The sequence below is a fragment of the Lissotriton vulgaris genome, chromosome 1_1 (assembly GCF_964263255.1).
Source record: "Lissotriton vulgaris chromosome 1_1, aLisVul1.2, whole genome shotgun sequence".
In the NCBI taxonomy this organism is placed as follows: domain Eukaryota; kingdom Metazoa; phylum Chordata; class Amphibia; order Caudata; family Salamandridae; genus Lissotriton; species Lissotriton vulgaris.
Genome location: NC_141685.1, coordinates 2,055,488,575 through 2,055,510,893, shown reverse-complemented (window position 1 = coordinate 2,055,510,893; position 22,319 = coordinate 2,055,488,575). Strand labels below are relative to the sequence as shown.

Sequence of the window (22,319 nt, the reverse complement as noted above, 5' to 3'; positions counted from 1 at the left end):
ATGTCAGTGGTACCCACAGAGCTTATTGGAAGGAGGGATTACTGTATGCTGAGACAAGAAACCCCAATCCTGGAGCTACCAGGAGGGTGGTAGTGCCACAGAAGTGCAGGGAGTTCCTCCTAACTTTAGCTCATGACATCCCCCAAGCTGGGGCAGACCAAAACTTGCAAAGGCTTGTTAGCCACTTCTACTGGCCCCAGATGAACCAAAAGGTGAAGGAGTTTGTGAGCTCCTGTGTTACCTGTCAGGCCAGTGGCAAGACAGGTGGCAAACCAAAGGCCCCCCTGATACCACTACCAGTGGTGGGGGTACCCTTTGAAAGGGTAGGTGTGGACATTGTGGGTCCACTTGAACCTCCCACAGCCTCAGGGAACAAATTCATTCTGGTTGTAGTCGATCATCCTACTAGGTACCCTGAAGCAAATATTTTCGTTTTGCTGCATAGACGTCTTCTAGATTCACAATACTGTGCATCGATTGTGTAGCGGTATTTTGGAATTGTGGAGGAAGGAGTGAAGTGTAGTTGTTACCCTTAGGATAATAAAAAGACACAAATGGTTAAGAGTACCATTTGTTGTTTTTGTTTGTTTGTATTTTTTAGAGAGAACCGGAGTTATGTTGTGTGTACCTAGTAGGTATCCATATGGCTTTCCTTTGAGTAAAGTACCCATATGTGTACTCCCTTGCGTATAAATCTGTGTTTGTTTTAAATATGTTAGATGTGACCAGGAACAACCCCATTGGATGTTTTATTGAAATAGTTATAAATTAACAAGTTTGGTTACTATGTCCACTCTCATTTTGGTAGTCGGAGTCTAGAGGTTTGAGTCTCTGCAAAAACGTAGAAGTTTATATTTTTTTATGTAGGACTGAATTAGACAGGTAGGCTGTATATGTCTAGTGTCTTACCCTTTATCGTTTCCTTTATTGCATTCAATAGCTAGTCTCCCTCCATAGGGGCATTTAGTACCTCTCTTTGGTTATGTGTGAGTTCAAGCAGGGCAACAGTGCTCAATATTTTGTCAGCATGTTCTGAATACTGTTGGTTCTGTTAAGTATGTTTAAAAATTTCTTTTAGGAGAATGCCTCTTTTGTATGATCACCATTATTTAGTTTTGGATGGATGTTGCTGTGTAATTTTTTACTCAGCTTACTGGAACAGTTCTAGCTGGGCCCGCTGCATGTGCTTTGACCCCTAACACATGTTGAAACTTGCTACACTGGCATATGTAACAGACTTATAAGCCCCTAGTATATGGTACCAAAGTGTGCCCAGGGCCTGGAAATTTTTATTTTTTCAATTTTATTTATTGGCATTACAAAAACTAAAATAGGTACAACAACTCGGTCAGAGAATTAGTTCAATTACACTTGGTTTGCTCAAAGAATTGGTGGGTACATATACATATATTACCCTTGTAGCATATCCTGATGTACAATGTGTGTCACATGGGTTGGACAACCAGGACCCAGCGTAGACAGTAAATCAATCCAACCTAAACTGGAGTGAGAGAACACCAGACCAGTCATGCGGCCACTTAAATTCTATACACAGATGGTGTGTCGACAACAGTATGAACATATACAGTTAGATTGTAAACTCTCATTTTTTTTATTACGTTTCTGAGCTGTTTCTTGCTCTAGAGCCCCATCCCTCAATTCTTAGGGCCGGCAAGGTAAATGCCACTAGTGGGCTGCAGCATATATAGTGCCACCACTAACTTGACAATGGAAAGCATGTGTCCAGGCCTGCCGCTGCAGGCTCGGTAGGCAGTTTTAAAACAGCCACTTCATCTTGGCAAAATAACCCTTTAGCAAGGACTAACTAAACCTGCCTTTTTAATATGTATAAGTCACCCTTAAGTAGGGCTGTGTGCATGACATTTAAAAAAAGTAGGACATACATAGATCTATTTTACTTGCTTTGGCAGTGAAAAATAACCAACATTGTTTTTCACTTTTGTAAGACTGTCTCTTCCATAGAAAAACTTTGGTTTAATTATAACAAATTGTAATGCATAATTTCAGTTTTGGAATATCTATTAAATGATTCAAGCACTCATTTTAATTGTAAACTAAAAACCCACTTACTGGTCAAGTCTGATTTTATATTACTAGTTTGAAAATTGCACTTTTAGAAAGTTGACAATTTCCTGCTTGAGCCAAATGGGCATTACTGCAAGTGTTCAGTGTCTCCTGACTGTTAATGCCTTTCCTTTGGTAAGATGAGTGTTGCTCCCAGACAGAGGACACAGGGCTTGCATGTTTTCTCTCCCAGAGCAGGATGGCCTTGGGACTGTGCCTCGCCCCTTTCTGGGCTTCAAAGGAAGCCACCCCGGTCTCTGCCAAATGTAGCTCATACCAATGCCTGCCTTCCTGTTGTCCTCATAGCCAGCCTGTCTTCAAACTCAGTGAGAGGGGGAGCTACCCCAGAACTGGTTTGAAGTGACCGCAAGGGAGTGTTTGACCATTTTCTAAGCCACATCAAAGACTGCAGGCACCCTTCAATTGTCCCCCTCTAAAGTGTCCACGAGTCCACACACTAGCTGTGGCTGCTCATAAAGCCGGTATGACCGGGCACAGAAATCAGGCCAACATCTCATTCATTCCATCACCTCTCACAGGTAACTCCACAATACTGTGACAAAGGCCTGTACTGCATCCAAAACCTCCATTGCCAGCGACTCTAAAGATCATTTCACTGCATTTAAGACATGGGTTGCGCTCCTTATTTTGTTCACTGTTCTCCTAACCAGTATAACACCAGATCAATATGTATTAAATCAAAGTACTAATGACCATGTGCTCTCTGTTAGCAAATAACTTGCTAAGTATGTTTACATCACACAGCACCAGGATGCCCTCACGGGTGAGTTGTGTGCTATACAAATATACTTATCATAACATATTGAACATAGTTAAAGGACCACAAGGATGTCACAAGTGTTAGGTCTCCGTTTCCCTTCAGGATTGAAATAAGTAGAGGTTGCTGCATGGACTAGGATAGAACACCCCCTATCTGCCCTCAAGAAATACCTTTAGGAATTCCCCCATCACTGCATACAACACAGTATGGTGTAAATCAGCTGACATTCCTACCACACTAGGGAATTTTTTCCTCCTGAAGATCTTCAGACACAAGTGAAGTTTGTAAATCATTCCTCTGCTCTTGGGACAAGAATGGCAGATACAAGTCATCCAAGTAAAGTAGTACTTCCACCATGGGTGTGTCACGCACCCAAGTGTAAATGGATTTTAGGTAATTTTTGCTTACATCATTCATCCCTTCCCTCTAAATAATGTCTGCGCCCCTTCTTGTTGAAGTCTAAGAATATGCGTGTGTGGGTTCTCCATCTTTATCTGCCAAGCCAGAAGCCTGCCAGAAACATTCCCCTCCCAGTTAACGTGTTGCCTGTACTTAGTATGAGTGAACTTATCAAGCCTATCCTATGTGGTCCGCATGTTGTCTTAGCTCCAGGATGCCCGTAGGGTTACAGTGCGCTTTACAAATGGCAAAAATAAATACATTAATAAATAAATAGATGTGTCTAACAACATGTTTTTTGTATCCAGGAGATCACCTACCCACCCAGGGTCCAAAACTGCCACACTTGCCACCTTTACCACCTTCAAATGGAACGTGTGTTCGAGCATCAATCTAACACCTACAATCACAGCAACTTTGTAGGCAACCCATTCTGCTGCCCTAGTGTGAGCAAAGGAATCCTAGGAATTGTCCTGCATCTCTTTAGTACCAGCACCAAAAGAAAATGGTCACAGAGAAATATATTTAGGTAGGTTGCAGTGCCAACACATCTTAAATAGGTCAGTGTACTCAGGATATGATCAAGTCTGCTGTAGGAATTATGAGTTGGGAAGTGACATGAAAATGTCCGCATTGACAGATTCTAAAACCACCAGATGTTAACTATTTCCAGGTCTGGCAATATCCGCTTTAAATACTACCATTCCTCGTTTGGTTCTCTTTCTAGGTGGATGCCTGTCCAATTGACCATCGAGTGTAGAATTAAAGTTGCCCACCCAGAGAAATTGAATATGTGCATATGTAACTGACAGTTGTATAAGATCTTTATAAAGTCCTTTATCATGCGTATTGGGCACAGCTATATTTACTATGCATGTATTTATGCCATCCAATATGCCCTGCAAAAACACATATCTAGCAATAGATTCTGAAATAGTCATCTCTCATTGCAACTGAACCCATCACCAACCCAAATCAGCACCCCAAGTGAGTAGGAGGAATGACACATCGCTGAAATATGTCCCCTCCATTTCTGACGCAGCTTATTAACCTCCAACTTCAGTAGACATGTTTCTTGCAATAATGTGATTTAGCCACAAGACCTTTTGAGGTAAGCATGCTTTCCATCTTTGCAGTAGTGATTTAAGCCTCTAACATTCCAAGAGATTAGTTTCCTGTCTGCCATTTTCAGGTTTCATGAATTTTGGCCGAGGCAGGAGCAGCAAAGGCAGTTGTAGCATGTAGGGTAAAGTGGGCCTGGAAAAAAATGTATATGGTGCTTTAGGACATGAATGGTGCAGAGACAACACTCCACACCAAACGAGGTCCCGGCTGACGGTGGCAGTACGAAGGACGAAATGGCAAGAGTGACTTATGCACATACCCATATAAGTGTACAGGTATAGGTATGCCTGTTCAGTGCCTAACCACAGCACATATATGAATATGTGGTGCAGGGTAGAGTGATAGACCCATGCCCTGAAGAAGTTGCCGTAAGTTTCCTAGGGGCAACGAAACATGTCGGCTTTTTTAAAGTGAGCAAACACGCAGCACAGAATAAAGATTATTTGGCCAGTGTGGTCTAGCTCGGTTTTATAACACAGGATTAACGTGCCATAGGGTTGGGCACATTCTTTCCTTTCTTTCTTTGGGTCCTGAACTGCAGTACACCAGGTTGGTTGTACAGGAAGGAATTGACACTCCAGCACCACACACATTTTTTATTCCTTTGTGCACTTTCACACTTCTTTTGTTTGGAGTGGTGGACGCTAATGATGAGAACCTAGGCAGCAGGCGAGTACCATACTGCTAGCCTCCATGGTGTTACTCCCGTGAGGCACCGCCAGTCTTCTTTCACACCTTTTCTCTCCACTTTTCCTCTTCACTTCTTTGAGGGAAGGGAGGGTTGACTAGAGGAGGATTTATCTGGAAAACAGCGCAACCAGTTTTAATCTTTTTTGTAAAACGGTGACCCAGATCCAATAAAGCAAGATGGCAAATTGATAGCCGCTGCCCCATCTACATAATATTCGTAGCTGGTCTGGATTAGGAGGACTACATTCACTGTAGGAACAGGTCCCGAGCTGTATATGATATAGTGAGAGGGGGACGACTTGCTCTTTATCCCCTGAGCTCCTTGTTGTAAGTAGCTTTAGGACAGCCACCAGCCCAGCAGACATCAGACACATCAAAACAACAAAAAAAAAGCATAGCATTTCAATCTCCACAAGCTTGTTCCTCCCTATCCTTCCTTGAGGGCAAATGCCACAACAAAAAGAAACATTCGCATTGTTCCAGTGGTTGTGGGAGCCACTCCATCTTCACAGAGAGGTTCTAAACACCACCCTTCCAACCACTGAAATATTGCATCAGCGGTGACAACCTAGTGTGAGATGTAAGCAGGAAATTCAAGTGCCTCCCACTTCCCAGGTGCACCATACTGCTCATCAACTTCCTGCAATGCTACAGGGAGAATGGCCCACAATCGTGATTGCAATAACTGTACATGTAAGACATACATGTTTCAGCTCTCCTGCCCACATACAATGATGGTTCAAAAGATATATGAGAGTTGCGAGAACCCGCAGGATTCAAGAGGCAAGGCCATGAACTCTCTTCCATACTTTGCACCAGTAAGCCTCAAATGGCTCCATCTTGTTTTATCGGATCTGAGTCAATTCCTACTTTGTCGACCTTTGTAACCACTTATGTGTATATGCATCAAAAATCGGTAAAACGAGTCCTTATTAGCGAAAAATAAGGAATTGCTAATAAGGAGTCGCATACTGCGATGCATCAACAGATTCAGTATTTAATACCAAATTGCTAAAAATCGTTAAATATCCGGTAAACACGTTTGCGAGACACCAATTCAAAGATGAGCAAATACCGAAGTATCAAATACCGAATCGGTATTTGCGATTTCGGTAATAGCAATTCCGTAAAAAAAAAGTTGCATCAGCAGCAGGCTGATGACATCACAACCAGGAAGCAGTACAGCCCATACTCCATTCAGTGCCCTGAGGAGCTCAGAGGAGGCGGAGGCAGAGCACAGGAGTTAAGGATTATCACAGTGAGAACATAAAACAAACTCAGAGCAGACTACCAGGATGGAGAAGGATGCACCCCAGAACAAGGAGGCACCCAGGAAGAGAAAACAAAAGTTTTCAGATAAGGAACTCGAACTGCTCATCGAGGGGGTGAGCAGCAAACACGACAGGCTTTTTGGGAGGCTGTCCCAAAAAGTTCCAGAGGCAGAGAAGCGCAAATTGTGGCTGCGTATTAAAGACAGAGTCAATGCTGTAGGAGTCACCCACCGCAGCATAGACGATTTAAAGAAGAGGTGGTATGACCTCAGGAAGAGGGCAAAGGAGAGGATTGCCGAAAGGGTGAGGGATGCAACTGGCACAGGCAGGGGAACATCCAACGTGACTGCAAACACTGCCCTTGAGGACCTTGTTGAGGCAACAATTGAGCCAGAAGCTGTTGTGGGGGACACTCAATTGGATACATCCGGCGCAGCAGCAGGAGGAGAAGGTAAGATGCATACCAGCGCAGATATGCAGCGTGTTGTCCACCCACGCCCATCCCCCCAGGCCAATTACAGTGCATATGTAGCTGCGCCTAATGCATATCCCCTCACCAGAGTAGTGCATCATGGGATTTGTAGTCATATCATGAATGAGTGCATGTCTGACCCATGATGTAATAGAAATGAAACCAGCTGCACATGGCCATATGTCAGTGCAAAATCTCCTTTATGTAGGTTAAATCATGCAACACAGATACATCATGGCAAAATAATACCTGTGTACTGTTTCACATACAGATGCATCACCCCTCGACTCAGATGACAGCGGACGCCTCGTCATCTCAGAGACAAGTGGTTACAGATGTTGAGACCCCGCAGGAACCTGAACCCACAACACCAGCATCACTGCCAGCACCACCACGGCGGACATCACCACCACCACCACCACCACGGCGGACATCACCAGCACCACGGCGAACATCACCACCACCACCACCACCACGGTGGACATCACCACCACCACCACCACTGCGGCCAACTACACAGAGCCGCAGGCCAAATGTCCCCTCCCTGCAGGTGATGGAGTCGGAGCGGAGGCCAGCTGACACAATTGTCCCACGACAGACAGTCGTTTCTTCAACCTCCCAAGCAGCAGCACGTGTGTAGGTAGAGCTGTTGAGAGAGCAGATGATCCAGCACACGGATACGGAGTGGTGGATACACAGATGCTGCGTGTCCAGCGACTGCAGGGGAGACACATGGGTGCTATGAACATCAACATTGTGAAACTGACAAACAAAATAGGCACCATGACAGACGCAATGCGCGAGATGAGCCATCACTAAGCTGTGCAATAGCACAGCTGTGCTGTCACGCAGATCGGTGTCCCTGCAGGTCGATTTGGGCCATTATTGCGGGGATGTCGCAAAGTCCCTGGAGAGAGTGACCACTGCAGTGGAGCATCTGCAGTCTGGGACTTTCAGTGCCAGCAGTTTGGGAGGGAAGGAGGGGAGTGAGGCTGCCTCAAGTGTGAGCAGCATCTCTGTTCCGAAGGCCAGCGAAAGGAGGCGCAGTGCACGCAGCACCACATCCACAGAATCACATCGCGGAGATGTGGCTGAGTCACGGGACGGGAGGCTGGGGGTACGGGGCAGACACAAATAGCCATGATCCATTGGCTCCCTGGCCATGGTGACGTAACCATTGGCCAACTGTACAGCAACATGTTACACCCGTGATGACAACGGACATGTTTTGATTCGTTTATTTGATTCTGCGTCATGTTGGCGTCTCATACATATGCACCTGACAGGTACTCATGTGCATTAAACAATTGCAAACATAAACATGCTGTGTTGGCTCTTTCATACCTGTCTCAGAAGTGATGTCTTGGGATGTATGTCCGCCTCCTTTGTCCCTCAGCTGTATTTGGCACGTGTGCCTGTTGGTGTTGGGGGGGTTGCTGTGTCCGTAAGTCATCCTCTCCGTCCACCTCTATTGGTATCCCCCTTTGTGTGGCAATGTTGTGCAGCATGGCGCAGACTGCTATTATCTGGCAGCAGGTAACTGGGTCATACTGCAAGGCACCTCCTGTCTTGTGTAGTATCCGGAAGCGACTCTAGAGGATGCCAAACGTTCGCTCTACCACATTCCTGGTACTGATATGTGCTGCGTTGTAGCGCTGCTCCTGAGGTGTTGCAGGGTTGAGGTAGGGAGTGAGTAGATAATCACGCAAGGCGTAGGCGCTCTCACCTGCAGGGAGGGGAGCAAAGGGTTAGTTGCATGGATACATTTACATATGTGAGGATGGTGTTCATTTGGAGGCATTTGTATGTACCGAGCAGGTGACCCTCTCCAAATTCCCCATTGATCAGGCACCTGTGGATGCCACTGTGTCTGAATATGTATGCGTCGTGGGTGCTTCCTGGGAATTGTGATACGATGTCGGTTATGATGTGCTTGGGATTGCACACAACCTGGACGTTGATGGAATGGTATGACTTCCGGTTGCGGTAGATGTATTCGTTGGCTGGCGGGGGACAGATGGGGACATGGGTGCAGTCCATGCGCCCCCTGCACATCGGGGAATTGTGCCACCTGGTAGAACTCCTGTTTGGTGCGGTTCAACTGCTGTGGGGTTGTGGGGAAGGTGATGTGGTGATGTATCAATAGCCAGGTTCTGAGCTGGGATTGTGCAGTGGAATAAATAACGGTGATGGATCAAGCCCTGATCTTTGGACTGGGTAAGAGTGGTCTGCTTAATTCAGACACTCTGTTCATCACTACCCCCTTTTCTAAATCGTTTTTGGCCACAATAGGTGTGGCAGGGTATACTCAGACATGAGTCCCTTTCTCACTGCACCATCAGGATTCAAGCAAGCCGGGCCGAAGACGGCTGAAATGCCAGAAACCGGTCCCCGGTAGCTTGTCTCCTTTCTGGTGAAGAATTGGCTTGGTAGTTTAGTCTGCCCTGTTCCCATGATGCACTGGGCCAGGGACAGACTGATTTGCATATAGCCAGGTTCTGAGCTGGGATGGTGCAGTGAGATAAATAACGGTGATGGATCAAGCCCTGATCTTTGGACTGGGTAAGAGTGGTCTGCTTAATTCAGACACTCTGTTCATCACCACCCCCTTTTCTAAATCGTTTTTGGCCACTATAGGTGTGGCAGGGTATACTCAGACATGAGTCCCTTTCTCACTGCACCATCAGGATTCAAGCAAGCCGGGCCGAAGACGGCTGAAATGCCAGAAACCGGTCCCTGGTAGCTTGTCTCCTTTCTGGTGAAGAATTGGCTTGGTAGTTTAGTCTGCCCTGTTCCCATGATCCACTGGGCCAGGGACAGACTGATTTGCATATAGCCAGGTTCTGAGCTGGGATGGTGCAGTGCGGTAAATAACGGTGATGGATCAAGCCCTGATCTTTGGACTGGGTAAGAGTGGTCTGCTTAATTCAGACACTCTGTTCATCACCACCCCCTTTTCTAAATCGTTTTTGGCCACTATAGGTGTGGCAGGGTATACTCAGACATGAGTCCCTTTCTCACTGCACCATCAGGATTCAAGCAAGCCGGGCCGAAGACGGCTGAAATGCCAGAAACCGGTCCCCGGTAGCTTGTCTCCTTTCTGGTGAAGAATTGGCTTGGTAGTTTAGTCTGCCCTGTTCCCATGATGCACTGGGCCAGGGACAGACTGATTTGCATATAGCCAGGTTCTGAGCTGGGATGGTGCAGTGAGATAAATAACGGTGATGGATCAAGCCCTGATCTTCGGACTGGGTAAGAGTGGTCTGCTTAATTCAGACACTCTGTTCATCACCACCACCTTTTCTAAATCGTTTTTGGCCACTATAGGTGTGGCAGGGTATACTCAGACATGAGTCCCTTTCTCACTGCACCATCAGGATTCAAGCAAGCCGGGCCGAAGACGGCTGAAATGCCAGAAACCGGTCCCCGGTAGCTTGTCTCCTTTCTGGTGAAGAATTGGCTTGGTAGTTTAGTCTGCCCTGTTCCCATGATGCACTGGGCCAGGGACAGACTGATTTGCATATAGCCAGGTTCTGAGCTGGGATGGTGCAGTGAGATAAATAACGGTGATGGATCAAGCCCTGATCTTTGGACTGGGTAAGAGTGGTCTGCTTAATTCAGACACTCTGTTCATCACCACCCCCTTTTCTAAATCGTTTTTGGCCACTATAGGTGTGGCAGGGTATACTCAGACATGAGTCCCTTTCTCACTGCAACATCAGGATTCAAGCAAGCCGGGCCGAAGACGGCTGAAATGCCAGAAACCGGTCCCCGGTAGCTTGTCTCCTTTCTGGTGAAGAATTGGCTTGGTAGTTTAGTCTGCCCTGTTCCCATGATGCACTGGGCCAGGGACAGACTGATTTGCATATAGCCAGGTTCTGAGCTGGGATGGTACAGTGAGATAAATAACGGTGATGGATCAAGCCCTGATCTTTGGACTGGGTAAGAGTGGTCTGCTTAATTCAGACACTCTGTTCATCACCACCCCCTTTTCTAAATCGATGTATCAATGTCAGCATGGCATCTAGGAAATTGTGGAAGAAGCGTGATAGTGCGCTTTGCGACACGCCTCCAGCTTCTGCTATGACCCCCTGGAAGCTTCCTGATGCCAGCATGTGCAGGCTGCATAGGACCTGGACATGGGCTGGGATGGCATTGGTCCTACGGGTCTGGTGCTGCAGTAGTGGTTCAAGGTCTGCAATGAGCTGCATGATCAAGGCCCTGTTGAGCCTGTACTTCTCATAGATCTGTTCCTCTGTCTGGCCCAGCAATGTGATGCGCACCCTGAAGACTCTGTCCTGGATCATCCTCCTGCGCTGTGCAAGGGTGGGTTGTATGACATTACAACGCATGCTTTTACTACGCATGCTTTTACATCACAAGTTTTACAACGCATGCTATTACAACGCATAGTGTTGAGGGGTGCTGGATAGTGAATAGTTTAAATTAATATTCAAACTCCAGTCCCCGTGGATAGTAGGGAAGGTGTTGGATAGTAAATTAAATCTATTCCCTATCCTAGAGCGCCCCCCACCGCAATGCGTTGTAATGACATGCGTTGTAGAACTTGCGATGTAAAGGCATGCGTCGTAAAAGTTGCGTTGAAAAGGATGTTCCCCACAAGGGCGTTGATTCTCCTCCTCCTAACAAGCACGTAGGGGGCAGCCATTTTGGAAGACCTACAGGGTCTCCAGAGGCATATTTGAAGGGTTTCTGATTGGCTGCACCTTTGTTGGAAATTTTTTTTTTCTACCTTCCAATAACTTTACCTCCAGTTTGTGATTCCCCTTATTTTGCTTATGCAAAATAGGGATTTTGACCATTTTCGGTATTTGCGAGTTTTGATGCATTTTGTTGCGATTCATTATTAGCGATTCGGTATTTCCGGAGGCTGGTTTCTTTCTCGGTATTACCGATTCACTATTATGCGATTCGGTATTTTACCGCGGGAGGTATTTACCGATTCTTTATTTTATAAGGGTTTTGGATTGATGCATTGCATTTCCAGGTTTTGCGTTCGGTATTGGCCTGTTTTACCGAATCGCAATTTTACCGGGAGGTATTTTGCTTGATGCATCTGCCAGTTATCGTGGTATATATATTAAGGATATAATCATGTTGAATAAATACATTTCCAAGATCCTCAGTGAATTATTGTAACTTGGGAGCACTTCTGTTACTACTAACTTTGTGGAAAATGTGTTTTTTGTATTTCATATGGTACAAATAATACATAACTAGATTAATAGAGTGACAGATGCCTACAATGTGCTTTTTCTTCGTCCTGTCTAATTCATGTGACTGCCTGTCATTCACAGCAACCTGGATCTCTGTCAGGTCTCACAATAAGCAGTTGGGTTTGTGTTGCAGATGACACAGCGCAAACCACCTCAGACTATGACAGCACTCATGAAACCAACAACAGCGACAGTAGCGACATTGTACAGAACGATGATGAGCCTGATTCCACAAAAGACCCGTCTCAGATGCGAAAGGGATCGATCTGTCGGACGCACCGGCCAGAGAGTCTCATATTACACCCTTTAATACCACCAGAGGTAATTAGCTTTGTTTTTTTGAAAACATGTAATTTTCTTAGTTTAAGGGACTCCAAACAAGATGTGGTATTTAAAAATGGATTCAACTGCACAACATTACACTGTCGACTCGTCTCATTATAGCCCCCAATGGCATGTTGTCTATGAAGAAGCATCACTGAGCATTGCATTGAGCAGAATATACTTTTGCAGCCTAACGGTACACTCTAGGGGGAAGAGTTGGTAGGCAATATATTGTGTGGCTTACTTTAGTTTTACAGAAGTACATTTAGTTGCTATGAAAAATGTTTTATTTGAGGGGTGCTGCATTATTAACAAGGATTAAACGACACTAGTGCTCCAGCACACAAAGCTTCCTTAAATTCGAAATGTGACGTGAGTCATGATATTCACAACTAAGGAAGTGCCGAAACAGGATTTTCTTTTCGTAGAGCAAAAAAAGTCATGCTTCCCTTTCAATGGGAGGCTTGTCCCATTGTGGAGGGAGCATTATAATTGTTTTACTGTCCCTTACCTCCAGGGTTCATCTCGCAGTAAGGAACAGTAAAAAATGATTACATGTCTGCCCATCTAAATTGGGCGGGTGGCAATTCACTCATTCCTCCAGCGGCTCTTACCAATGGTCCACCGGCATTTAAGTCAGGCGAGCGGACCTTCCTATTAGCGTATGTATACTTCGTCGCAATGCATATCACCAATATATAAATCAGGCCCTAAGTCAGAATTAAGTCAGTGGTAGGTCGCAAAAGCACACAGAAAAAACTTTGTGATTTGGGACTAGGTTATTTGTGAGCGAAGACACATTTAATGGCATTTAAATAGATGGGGTTGACTTTGCCAGCCACTGGGCAATACTACAGGTAGACTTCAGGGGCCAGTTTCATTTTGCAAAAGATTACCTCCCTTGTAATGAATGTGGTTGCTGGTCCTCAGATTATTTCTGTCCATACTAGACCAGGGAATTTTTTTACAGGCTTAGAAATGCAGCACAATACTAAGGGAATGACCCATCGCCCTTCTCCATTCTTTATATAACAATGCACATTTTCATGCAAACTCTGATTTGCACATGTACATGAGTAAATACACATGTAATTAAATCTGTTGTGAATTTGAGCATACATGCACATTTTCATAAGACAAATGATATAACTGATAATTATTTTTGAGAAATATTAACCATTTCACCCAATCTTCTTTGATGCAGGAAAAGCCAATACTCGCTCCAGAGCCGCTTGTTATGGATGGTTTGGACTCTATAATGAAGGAGATTAACAATTGGAACTTTCCAATCTTTGATTTAGTGGAAAAAACGGGAAAGAAATGTGGTCGCATTCTTAGTCAGGTAAGTAGGGGCTAACTGAACTTCACTGACGGAATGGCAGATCATATCATGTACAAAATCGGCTCTCACTGGGCTATCTGGATTGTTCTACTGAAATACACAGAAGCATATCAAATAGTTGCCTTATCTACAATGTTTTGAAATCTGCAACCACTTACACTCAATGTAAGCAGTTTGTAGTTTTCATGCTAAACTTATGCCCCGCTTCGGCTTCAGTTCCCATTGAGGGGCCATATCTTCATAAACTGCGCTGGCTCATGGCAGAACTGAGCGTCTGTTTTTATGTGCCTTTGGTGTGTAGTGTGAATTAATTGAACCCAATGTTTTTTGCAATTAGAGCATTAATTTGGACAGCACAGGACAGAAACAGAAAGAGGCAAACCTTGCTCATGGTTTCCGAGATGTAATCTTGCTCTTACAATACCCTTTACAAAATGCAGTCGCATAAAAAACAGGCACTCAGCTCTGCGCTGAGCTGAGCTAGCCGAGCAATCGATGTTTTGTTGCAAAGTGCCCAGTGTATGTTACTGATACATATTTTGTTGTTGACTTTACATATGTCAGCCAATGCTGCTGACCAAAACAGCACATGTGTTAGAAAGGGGGGGTCTTTAGTTGGCAATGGCTGGCCACTGTCCAAGTAGGGACCCTTCTTTAATAGGTGAGAGTAAGGGGGCTACACCCTTTGATAACCCCTGCTCAACCCTGTGGTAACGTAGCACGAGCAGCTAGGCTTATCGCAGAGGCAGTGTTTAAAGCATTTATGATCATACACAGTAACACAGTGATGAACACTACAAAGGGACACCACACAAGTAGTTATAAAAAATAAGTATCTTTATATGTAGCCTTAACACAAGACCAATAACGTTAAAAAGCCACAATACTGTAAAATAAGGTTATTCTTCAAAATGCTTGAAAATAGTTCAAAGTGTGCAAATAGGAGTTTAGTTCAAGGCAGTGGTCTCCACGACCCTTTTACGTACACAGTACCTGGATTTCGTATCAACACCAACAAAATGTCGCAAACGAGCTGTAGTGATGAGTTTCCTCACGCGAGGCCGGCGATGCGTTGAATCCTTGCCGCAAGGGAGGATAATGCAACGGTCTGCGGATGCGTGCGGGGCAAAGCGATAAACTTCTTCACGCTAGGCCAGCGATGCGTTGAATCCTTGCCGCAAGGGGAGATGATGCACTGGACCTGTAGCGTGTGCGACCCTGTTGCGATGTGAAGAAATGGCGCCCACGAGGGAGCGACGATCCGGGTGCGATGCGATGAAAATGGTGGACACGCGGCGCCCCCACTGTGATGTTGTGATGCGACTATCACGATGCGATGATCCGTGGTTAGTAAGCAAACGTGCGATGCAATGATCTTTGGGTGTTAGCGGGCGCTTTGGGGCCCACAAGCGTGCGATGAGTCTTGGTTTGCGAGCGCTCGGCTGCAGCAGCGCAGTGATTTTTCTTACGCTCTTCAGCTGTGGCGGCTATCAAACAGGCGTTAGTGACAATTTCAGCACTCTCTTTGGAGTAGAACTAGAGGCCTTGGAACTCACAGGGGCCTCACCTTCAGATAGAAATCCTCACTGGGAGGAATCAGGAGGCTGGTGGGGGAGTCAGATGTGCCTGTGACTCCAGCAGGAGGCTAGCTCTCTTCTAGCCCTTGGGTGATTGCTTTAGCAAAATAAAAGTTCTCTCAAAGTCCTTTTCCCTCTTCTTCCAAGTTCAGGGAGAACTACTGCAGGCCAATCAAAGAAATAGCACACAAGCACAAGGACAGTCCTGTCCTGCAGATTCCTTCAGTGAAATGGACAGAGGTTCTTCTTGAAAATCCAGGAGCAATACAAAAATCAGGGGTTTGGGCACAGATATTTATACCCCGAAAGTCTTTGTTCTAAAAAGTCACTAGTCACTGAACCCAGACAGTCTGCTGATGCATGCGGGGCAAAGCGACAAACCTCTTCACGCTAGGCCAGCGATGCGTTGAATCCTTGCCGCAAGGGGGGATGATGCGCTGGACCTGTAGCGTGTGCGACCCTGTTGCGATGTGAAGAAATGGTGCCCTCAAGGGAGTGACGAGCAGGGTGCGATGCGATGAAAATGGCAGATGCACGACGCCCGCACTGCGATGTTGTGATGCGACGATCATGAGGCGATAATCCGGGGTTAGCGACCACTCGGCGACCCGCAAACATGCGATGCGATGATCTTTGGGTGTTAGCAAGCACTTTGGGGACCGCAAGCGTGCGATGCGATGAGTCTTGGTTTGCAATGACGCTCAGCGGCAGCAGCGCAGTGATTTTTCTTACGCTCTTCAGCTGCGGCGGCTCGCAAACATGAGTTAGCAACGATTTCAGCACTCTCTTCTCTGGAGTAGAACTAGAGGCCCTGGAACTCACAGGGCCCTCACCTTCAGATAGAAATCCTCAGTAGGAGGAATCATGAGGCCGGTGGGAGTGCCAGATGTGCCTGTGACTCCAGCAGGAGGCTAGCTCTCTTCTAGCCCTTGGATGATTGCTTTAGCAAAATAAAAGTTCTCTCAAAGTCCTTTTCCCTGTTCTTCCAAGTCCAGGGGGAACTACTGTAGGCCAATCCAAGAAATAGCACACAAGCAGAAGGACAGTCCTCTCCTGCAGATTCCTTCAGTGAAACAAACAGAGGTTCTTCTTGACATCCAGGAGCAATGCAAAACTCAGGGGTTTGGGCACAGATATTTATACCCCAAAAGTCTTTGTTCTTAAAAGTCACTAGTCACTGAGCCCAGCCAAAACCAGCTCTGCTCAGGCCTGGAGCACTTTGTTTACCAGGCTGCATCCTTCCTTTCAGAAAGAGGGGGTCTGCCATCAGATGCACAGTAGGAGATGGAGCCAGCATTCACCTTGTCAGGCACAGTCCTATTCAGGTGAAGGAGCTACCCCTCCCCAGTACTCAATGCAGATCTCTCTATTCAACCCAGGTCTGACTCAGCCTGCCTTGCCCCTCTAGGCCCAGCCAGACAGCCAATACACAATACAGCAGAGCACACTGGAAGGATTAGGCAAGAAAATACCTACTTTCTAAAAGTGGTATTTTCAAACACAGAATAATAAAACCAACTTCGCTAAAAGATGTATTTTATCATTCTGAGTTCAGGCATATAAACTCGAATTTCTACCGTCTTCCCCGAGTCAGTTAAGACTATAAGATGTAATAGCCAAACTGCCCATTCTAGCCTATGGAGAACAGGTAGCCTTGAAGTAGTGAAAAATGAAATGGGGGTAATTCACTACCAGGACATGCTACACATATCAAGCCATGTACTACCTCCCACACACAATGCACCCTACCATAGGGGCGACTGATATGATGCCAAGGGATGGTTCAGGGGCTGGGAAGTGTGTGGGCACTTCACAGTCAAGATGGCAGATCTGGACTGCACACAGACACTGCAGTGGCAGGTCTGAGGTACACTTTACAAGCTGCTTCTGTGGGTGGCGCAAACCAGGGCTGCAGGCCCACCAGCAGCATTTGGGTTACCAGCCCTGGGCACACACAGGCCACACTACTAGGGACTAACAGGTAAACCAAATAAGCCAATCAGTGATATACCAATTCACACTCATATTTAAACAGGGCGAGCATATGCACTTTAGCACTGATCAGCAGTGGTAAAGTGCCCAGAGTCATAAAACCAAAACAACATGTGAGAAAAAATACAAGAGGCTGGCAAACAGTTTAGGGATGATCCAGCCAAAACACAGTGGAGACCAATCACTACCTTGATGGGCTTCCCTGCTTTGGGCTATAGAACATGGATCTGGTCTGTGACTGCAGGGGCATACTCCAGTTCCACGCCACTCCAAATCCTGTGGGATCCCCTGGTCCACACTCTCAGGGCCCACTACAACAACCAATGGGGAACTCTTCCCCTCACCTGTGGACACCACCTGTGCAGCACCTAACCCTAGCTTGCTCACAGGTGTGTCCCAACAGAGAGACAGCAAGCCACAGTTGCCACTGACAGTAGTCTGCGATGAGACCCAGGCCCTATACCTCTCAGGGCTCTCAAACCTCGGTGGCATCAGAGAGCGGGGGGCAGTAGCCCTAGGTGCCCAGCACCTTTTGTCCACTCTCCCTCCTGTCAGGTCAAGCACACCAACCTGACTCTGAGCCACCAGCCCTGGGCCTGTACCCAGCGGCTGGACCGGAGACTGGGGTGGGCTTTCCCACCCCTGGTCCTCCTCCTCCTCACCTGTGGACACCACCTGTGAAGCACCTAACCTTAACTGGTTCACAGGTGTGTCCCAACAGATAGACAACTAGCCACAGTGGCCACTGACACTAGTCTGTGAGGAGACCCAGGTCTGATACCTCTCAGGGTTCTCAAACCTCCGTGGCATCAGAGAGTGGGTGGCAGTAACCCCAGGTGCCTAGCATCTTTCCCCTCTCCCTCCTGTCAGGTCAGGTAAAACACCCTGACACTGACCTACCGGCCCTAGGCCTGTACCCAGCGGCTGGACAAGAGACTGTGGGGGGCTTTCCCACACCCAGTCCTCCTCTTTGGGGCTCTGTGCCCTCCCATCTGGAGCGGTACCCCCTTCCAGAATTGTCAGGGCACCTGTGGCAGTTGTCCTGCACAATTCACCCACCAGTTCAGGGGTTCTATCCTGCAACTGGCCTTCCAGCATAGGGCCTGTACCCTTAGACTGGGCGGAGGTCAGGGGTGAGGCTACCCTCTCTCCACCCCCCCTTACTTGGGCCCTGCAACCTTCCACCTGGAGAGGTGCTCCATAACACAAACTGGTAGGGGCACTGTTAGCAGTGCCCCCTTCCTCCAGGTCAGGGGGGGCACCCTGAACCTGGCCCTCCAACCAAGGGTCTGTACCCTTAGTCTGGGCCTGTGCCTGGCAATCCAGGACTTCTGGGGGAGTACACCAATTCCCCCCAAGGAAAGCACACTCCTCTAGAGTTCTGCAACAGTCTGCCTGCGGCACCAGGACTTCCTGGGGAGCACACAGGCCCCCCTTGAGGGAAACACCCTCCTCCACCAGTTCAGGGCCTTGACCCTACAACCGATCCACCAACCTGGAAAACCCCTCAGGTGACAACGGGGTCAAAGGCGAGGACTCCCTCCCTCTGCACCCCATTCCAGCATACGGCGACCTCCCACCTGGAGTGGTGCTCTTAGAAAAAATGCTTGGTACAGTGCTTACAGTTGTCCCTCCCTCCAGGTCAGACAACACCTGGACCTGACTTCCCAACTCAGGAACCAACCCCTTGCGGCTAAACAACTGCCTGGCAAACCAGGACTTCCTGGGGAGTACAAGCAACCTCCCAGAGGGTAACACAGAACTCCTGTGCTGCGTAACAGTCTGCCTGGCGCAGATCTCCCGACCCCTGTCCCCCTGACAGTGTGCGGAGATCCCCCAGGACAGAAGTGGTGTCACCATGGTCTCTCCTCTGACCCACTGGTTCTCCCACTGGGGGCTCCTTCCCAGTCTCACCCCTCAAGCTGAACTTCTGCACCCTCCCCCTAGGAGTGGCACTGCCCGACACAAGAAACGATGGAGGCCTGACTACAGGTACTCTCAGCTCACCTAACACTGGGAGTCCCCCCAAAACTGATGGTCCATCCGGACAGACTAGACTTCCTACCTGGTGCTCCCTCATGGAACCATCCAGTCCTGGAGACTGAGGTCGGAGCACTTCGGGAGCTATCCCAGTCTCACTCCTGCTCCCACGAGACAGGATGTGGGGACCTACAACCTTCTCACAACAAGGGGACCTAGCTTCATCACTCCGAACCTCTCCCACCACTCTGGGTTGAAAGACATCTATTAGGGTAATTCCCCAAGGCCTCTACAGAGCCTCTGATACTCACCCAGATTTATGCCTCCTGTGCAATCCCTTATGATCAGATCACTCGCGCTGGTGTTGGTTTAGCACTGGAAAACAGGAACTCACAATATGCTCTACCACAATTGGATTACACAGTTCGCTGCAGGTGCTAACCTTCACCTCACAATCCAGTGCCTCACATATGTACCCCACACCACTCTCCCGAAATGGGCGCGACATTACATGACTGTCTCTATCACTCAACCCACACTCTTCTGGGTGGTCCTCACACTCATACACCAGGACTTCAGCCACGGGGGAACCCCTCTCTCTGCACCTTACATCTAGAGTCAGTAGGGTGTCTCTCCCCTCACTAGGACTATAGGCCCCTGTGCTAGTTCCCCAATCCACCTCAGGGACACTGCACACCAATGGAGCTACCTCATATCCTTGAATCCCCTGGTGTAGATCAACCCCCTCCTTCAAGTCAGGTGCCACATCTCTGGGTGGGAGTTCTACACTGTCATTACTAATTAGCTCAACTTTGCTGCCACCACTGTACTCCACCCTCACTGGTGAATCCAGACAATTATCACTGCTCTCAGGGGATAACCTACCCTCCAGAGCTAACTTCTCCTTTACTGCTATCTGCGCTAGGTGTGCCTCCAGCTTGGCAATCTCCCTTTGGAGCCTCTCTAATTCCAGCTGGTGCTCCCTCTCCTCCTGTCTGTCCAACTCTTCTGGGGACCATGAAGGGGACTGGGCACTACCCTGGATACTAAACCCAGCAAGGGACTCCCTGTCTATGGGACCCTCCCACCTGTCCACCAACTCCTCTGGGGACCATGAAGGGAATCGGTCACTACCATAGGCACTAGACTCAGTAAGGGGCTCCCTACCTATAAGATATTCCATAACACTGTCTTCCTCCTCTTCTGACTCTCCAGAGCCACCCTCATACCAAATACCCTCTTGGTAGGTGTACTGGGACTCCAAGAATCTCCATCTGTCTTGTTGCCAAAGCCTCAGGGATGTCTGCAAGGATAGCTGAGTGGCCTCCCCACTCAAAGATAAACCTCTCTCCTCACAGACCCCCCTTAGCTCCTCTAAACTGTAGGTCAACAGGTCATCTATGTAAAAGGTAGGTCTCATTTCAGCAACACCCATTGTAGCAATAACTAGCGATATCAATCAAAAATAGAATCAAAAACCTAAAAAATGTATGTGGTTGCGTTATGGTCTGCACTCACTAGTAGTGTACACTATAATTACTGTATGCGATCATAAATGCAAGTCCAGATCCTCACCGCTGACCACCAATGTTAGAAATGGTGGTCTCTAGTTGGCAATGGCTGGCCACTGTCCAAGTATGGACCCTTCTTCCTAAGTCAGAGTAAGGGGGCTACACCCTTTGATAACCCCTGCTCACCCCTGTGATAACGTAGCATGAGCAGCTAGGCTTATCTCAGAGGCAGTGTGTAGAGCATTATGATCATACACAGTAACACAGTGAGGAACACTACAAAAGGACACCACACAAGTAGTTATAAAAAATAAGTATATTTATATATAGCCTTAACACAAGACCAATAACGTTAAAAAGCCACAATACTGTAAAATAGGGTTATTCTTGCTGTAAAAATAGTTAAAAGTGTGCAAATAGGAGTTTAGTTCAAGGTATTGGTCTCCGCGACCCTGTTACTTACAAAGTACCTGGATTTCATAGCAAAACCAACAAAATGTCGCAAACGAGCTGTAGTGATGATTTTCCTCACATGAGGCCCAAGATGCGTTGAATCCTTGCCACAAGGGAGGATGATGCGCTGGTCTGCGGATGCGTGCGGGGCAAAGCGACAAACTTCTTCAAGCTAGGCCAGCGATGCGTTGAATCCTTGCCGCAAGGGTGGATGATGCGCTGGACCTGTAGCATGTGCGACCTTGTTGCGATGTGAAGAAATGGCGCCCCGCAAGGGAGCGACGATCCGGGTGCGATACGATGAAAATGGCAGACGCACAGCACCCGCACTGCGATGTCGTGATTCGACGATCTCGAGGCGATGATCCGGGGTTAGCAAGCACTCGGCGGCCCGCAAACGTGCAATGATCTTAGGCTATTAGCAAACACTTTGGGGCCCGCAAGCATGCGATGCGATGAGTCTTGGTTTGTGAGCGCTCAGCGGCAGCAGCGCAGTGTTTTTTCTTACGCTCTTCAACTGCGACGGCTCGCAAACATGCGTTAGCGACGATTTCAGCACTCTCTTCTCAGGAATAGAACTAGAGGCCCTGGAACTCATAGGGGCCTCACCTTCAGATAGAAATCCTCGCTGGGAGGAATCAGGAGGCTGGTGGGGGTGTCAGATGTGACTCCAGCAGGAGGCTAGCTCTCTTCTAGCCCTTGGGTGATTGCTTTAGCAAAATAAAAGTTCTCTCAATGTGCTTTTCTCTCTTCTTCCAAGTCCAGGGGGAACTACTGCAGGCCAATCCAAGAAATAGAACACAAGGACAGTCCTCTCCTGCAGATTCCTTCAGTGAAACAGACATAAGTTATTCTTGACATCCAGGAGCAATACAAAAATCAGGGGTTTGGGCACAGATATTTATACCCCAAAAGTCTTTGTTCTAAAAAGTCACTAGTCACTGAACCCAGCCAGAATCAGTTCTGCTCAGGCCTGGAGCACTTTGTTTACCAGGCTGCATCCTTCCTTTCAGAAAGATGGGGTCTGCCATCAGACGCACAGTAGGAGGTGGAGCCAGCATTCACCTTGCCAGGCACAGC

General features: G+C 47.5%; 1 protein-coding gene across 2 annotated transcripts in view; it reads left to right on the top strand.

Moving 5' to 3' along the window:
* Positions 1 to 22,319, top strand: part of PDE3A (phosphodiesterase 3A) — a 1,268,538-nt gene that overhangs the window by 1,018,485 nt on the left and 227,734 nt on the right. For both annotated transcript variants that reach the window (XM_086920567.1, XM_086920572.1), the window contains 2 exons: positions 12,194 to 12,381; positions 13,589 to 13,726. In XM_086920567.1, the coding sequence (XP_086776693.1) occupies positions 12,194 to 12,381; positions 13,589 to 13,726 (326 nt within the window). The remainder of the gene's footprint in view (positions 1 to 12,193; positions 12,382 to 13,588; positions 13,727 to 22,319) is intronic.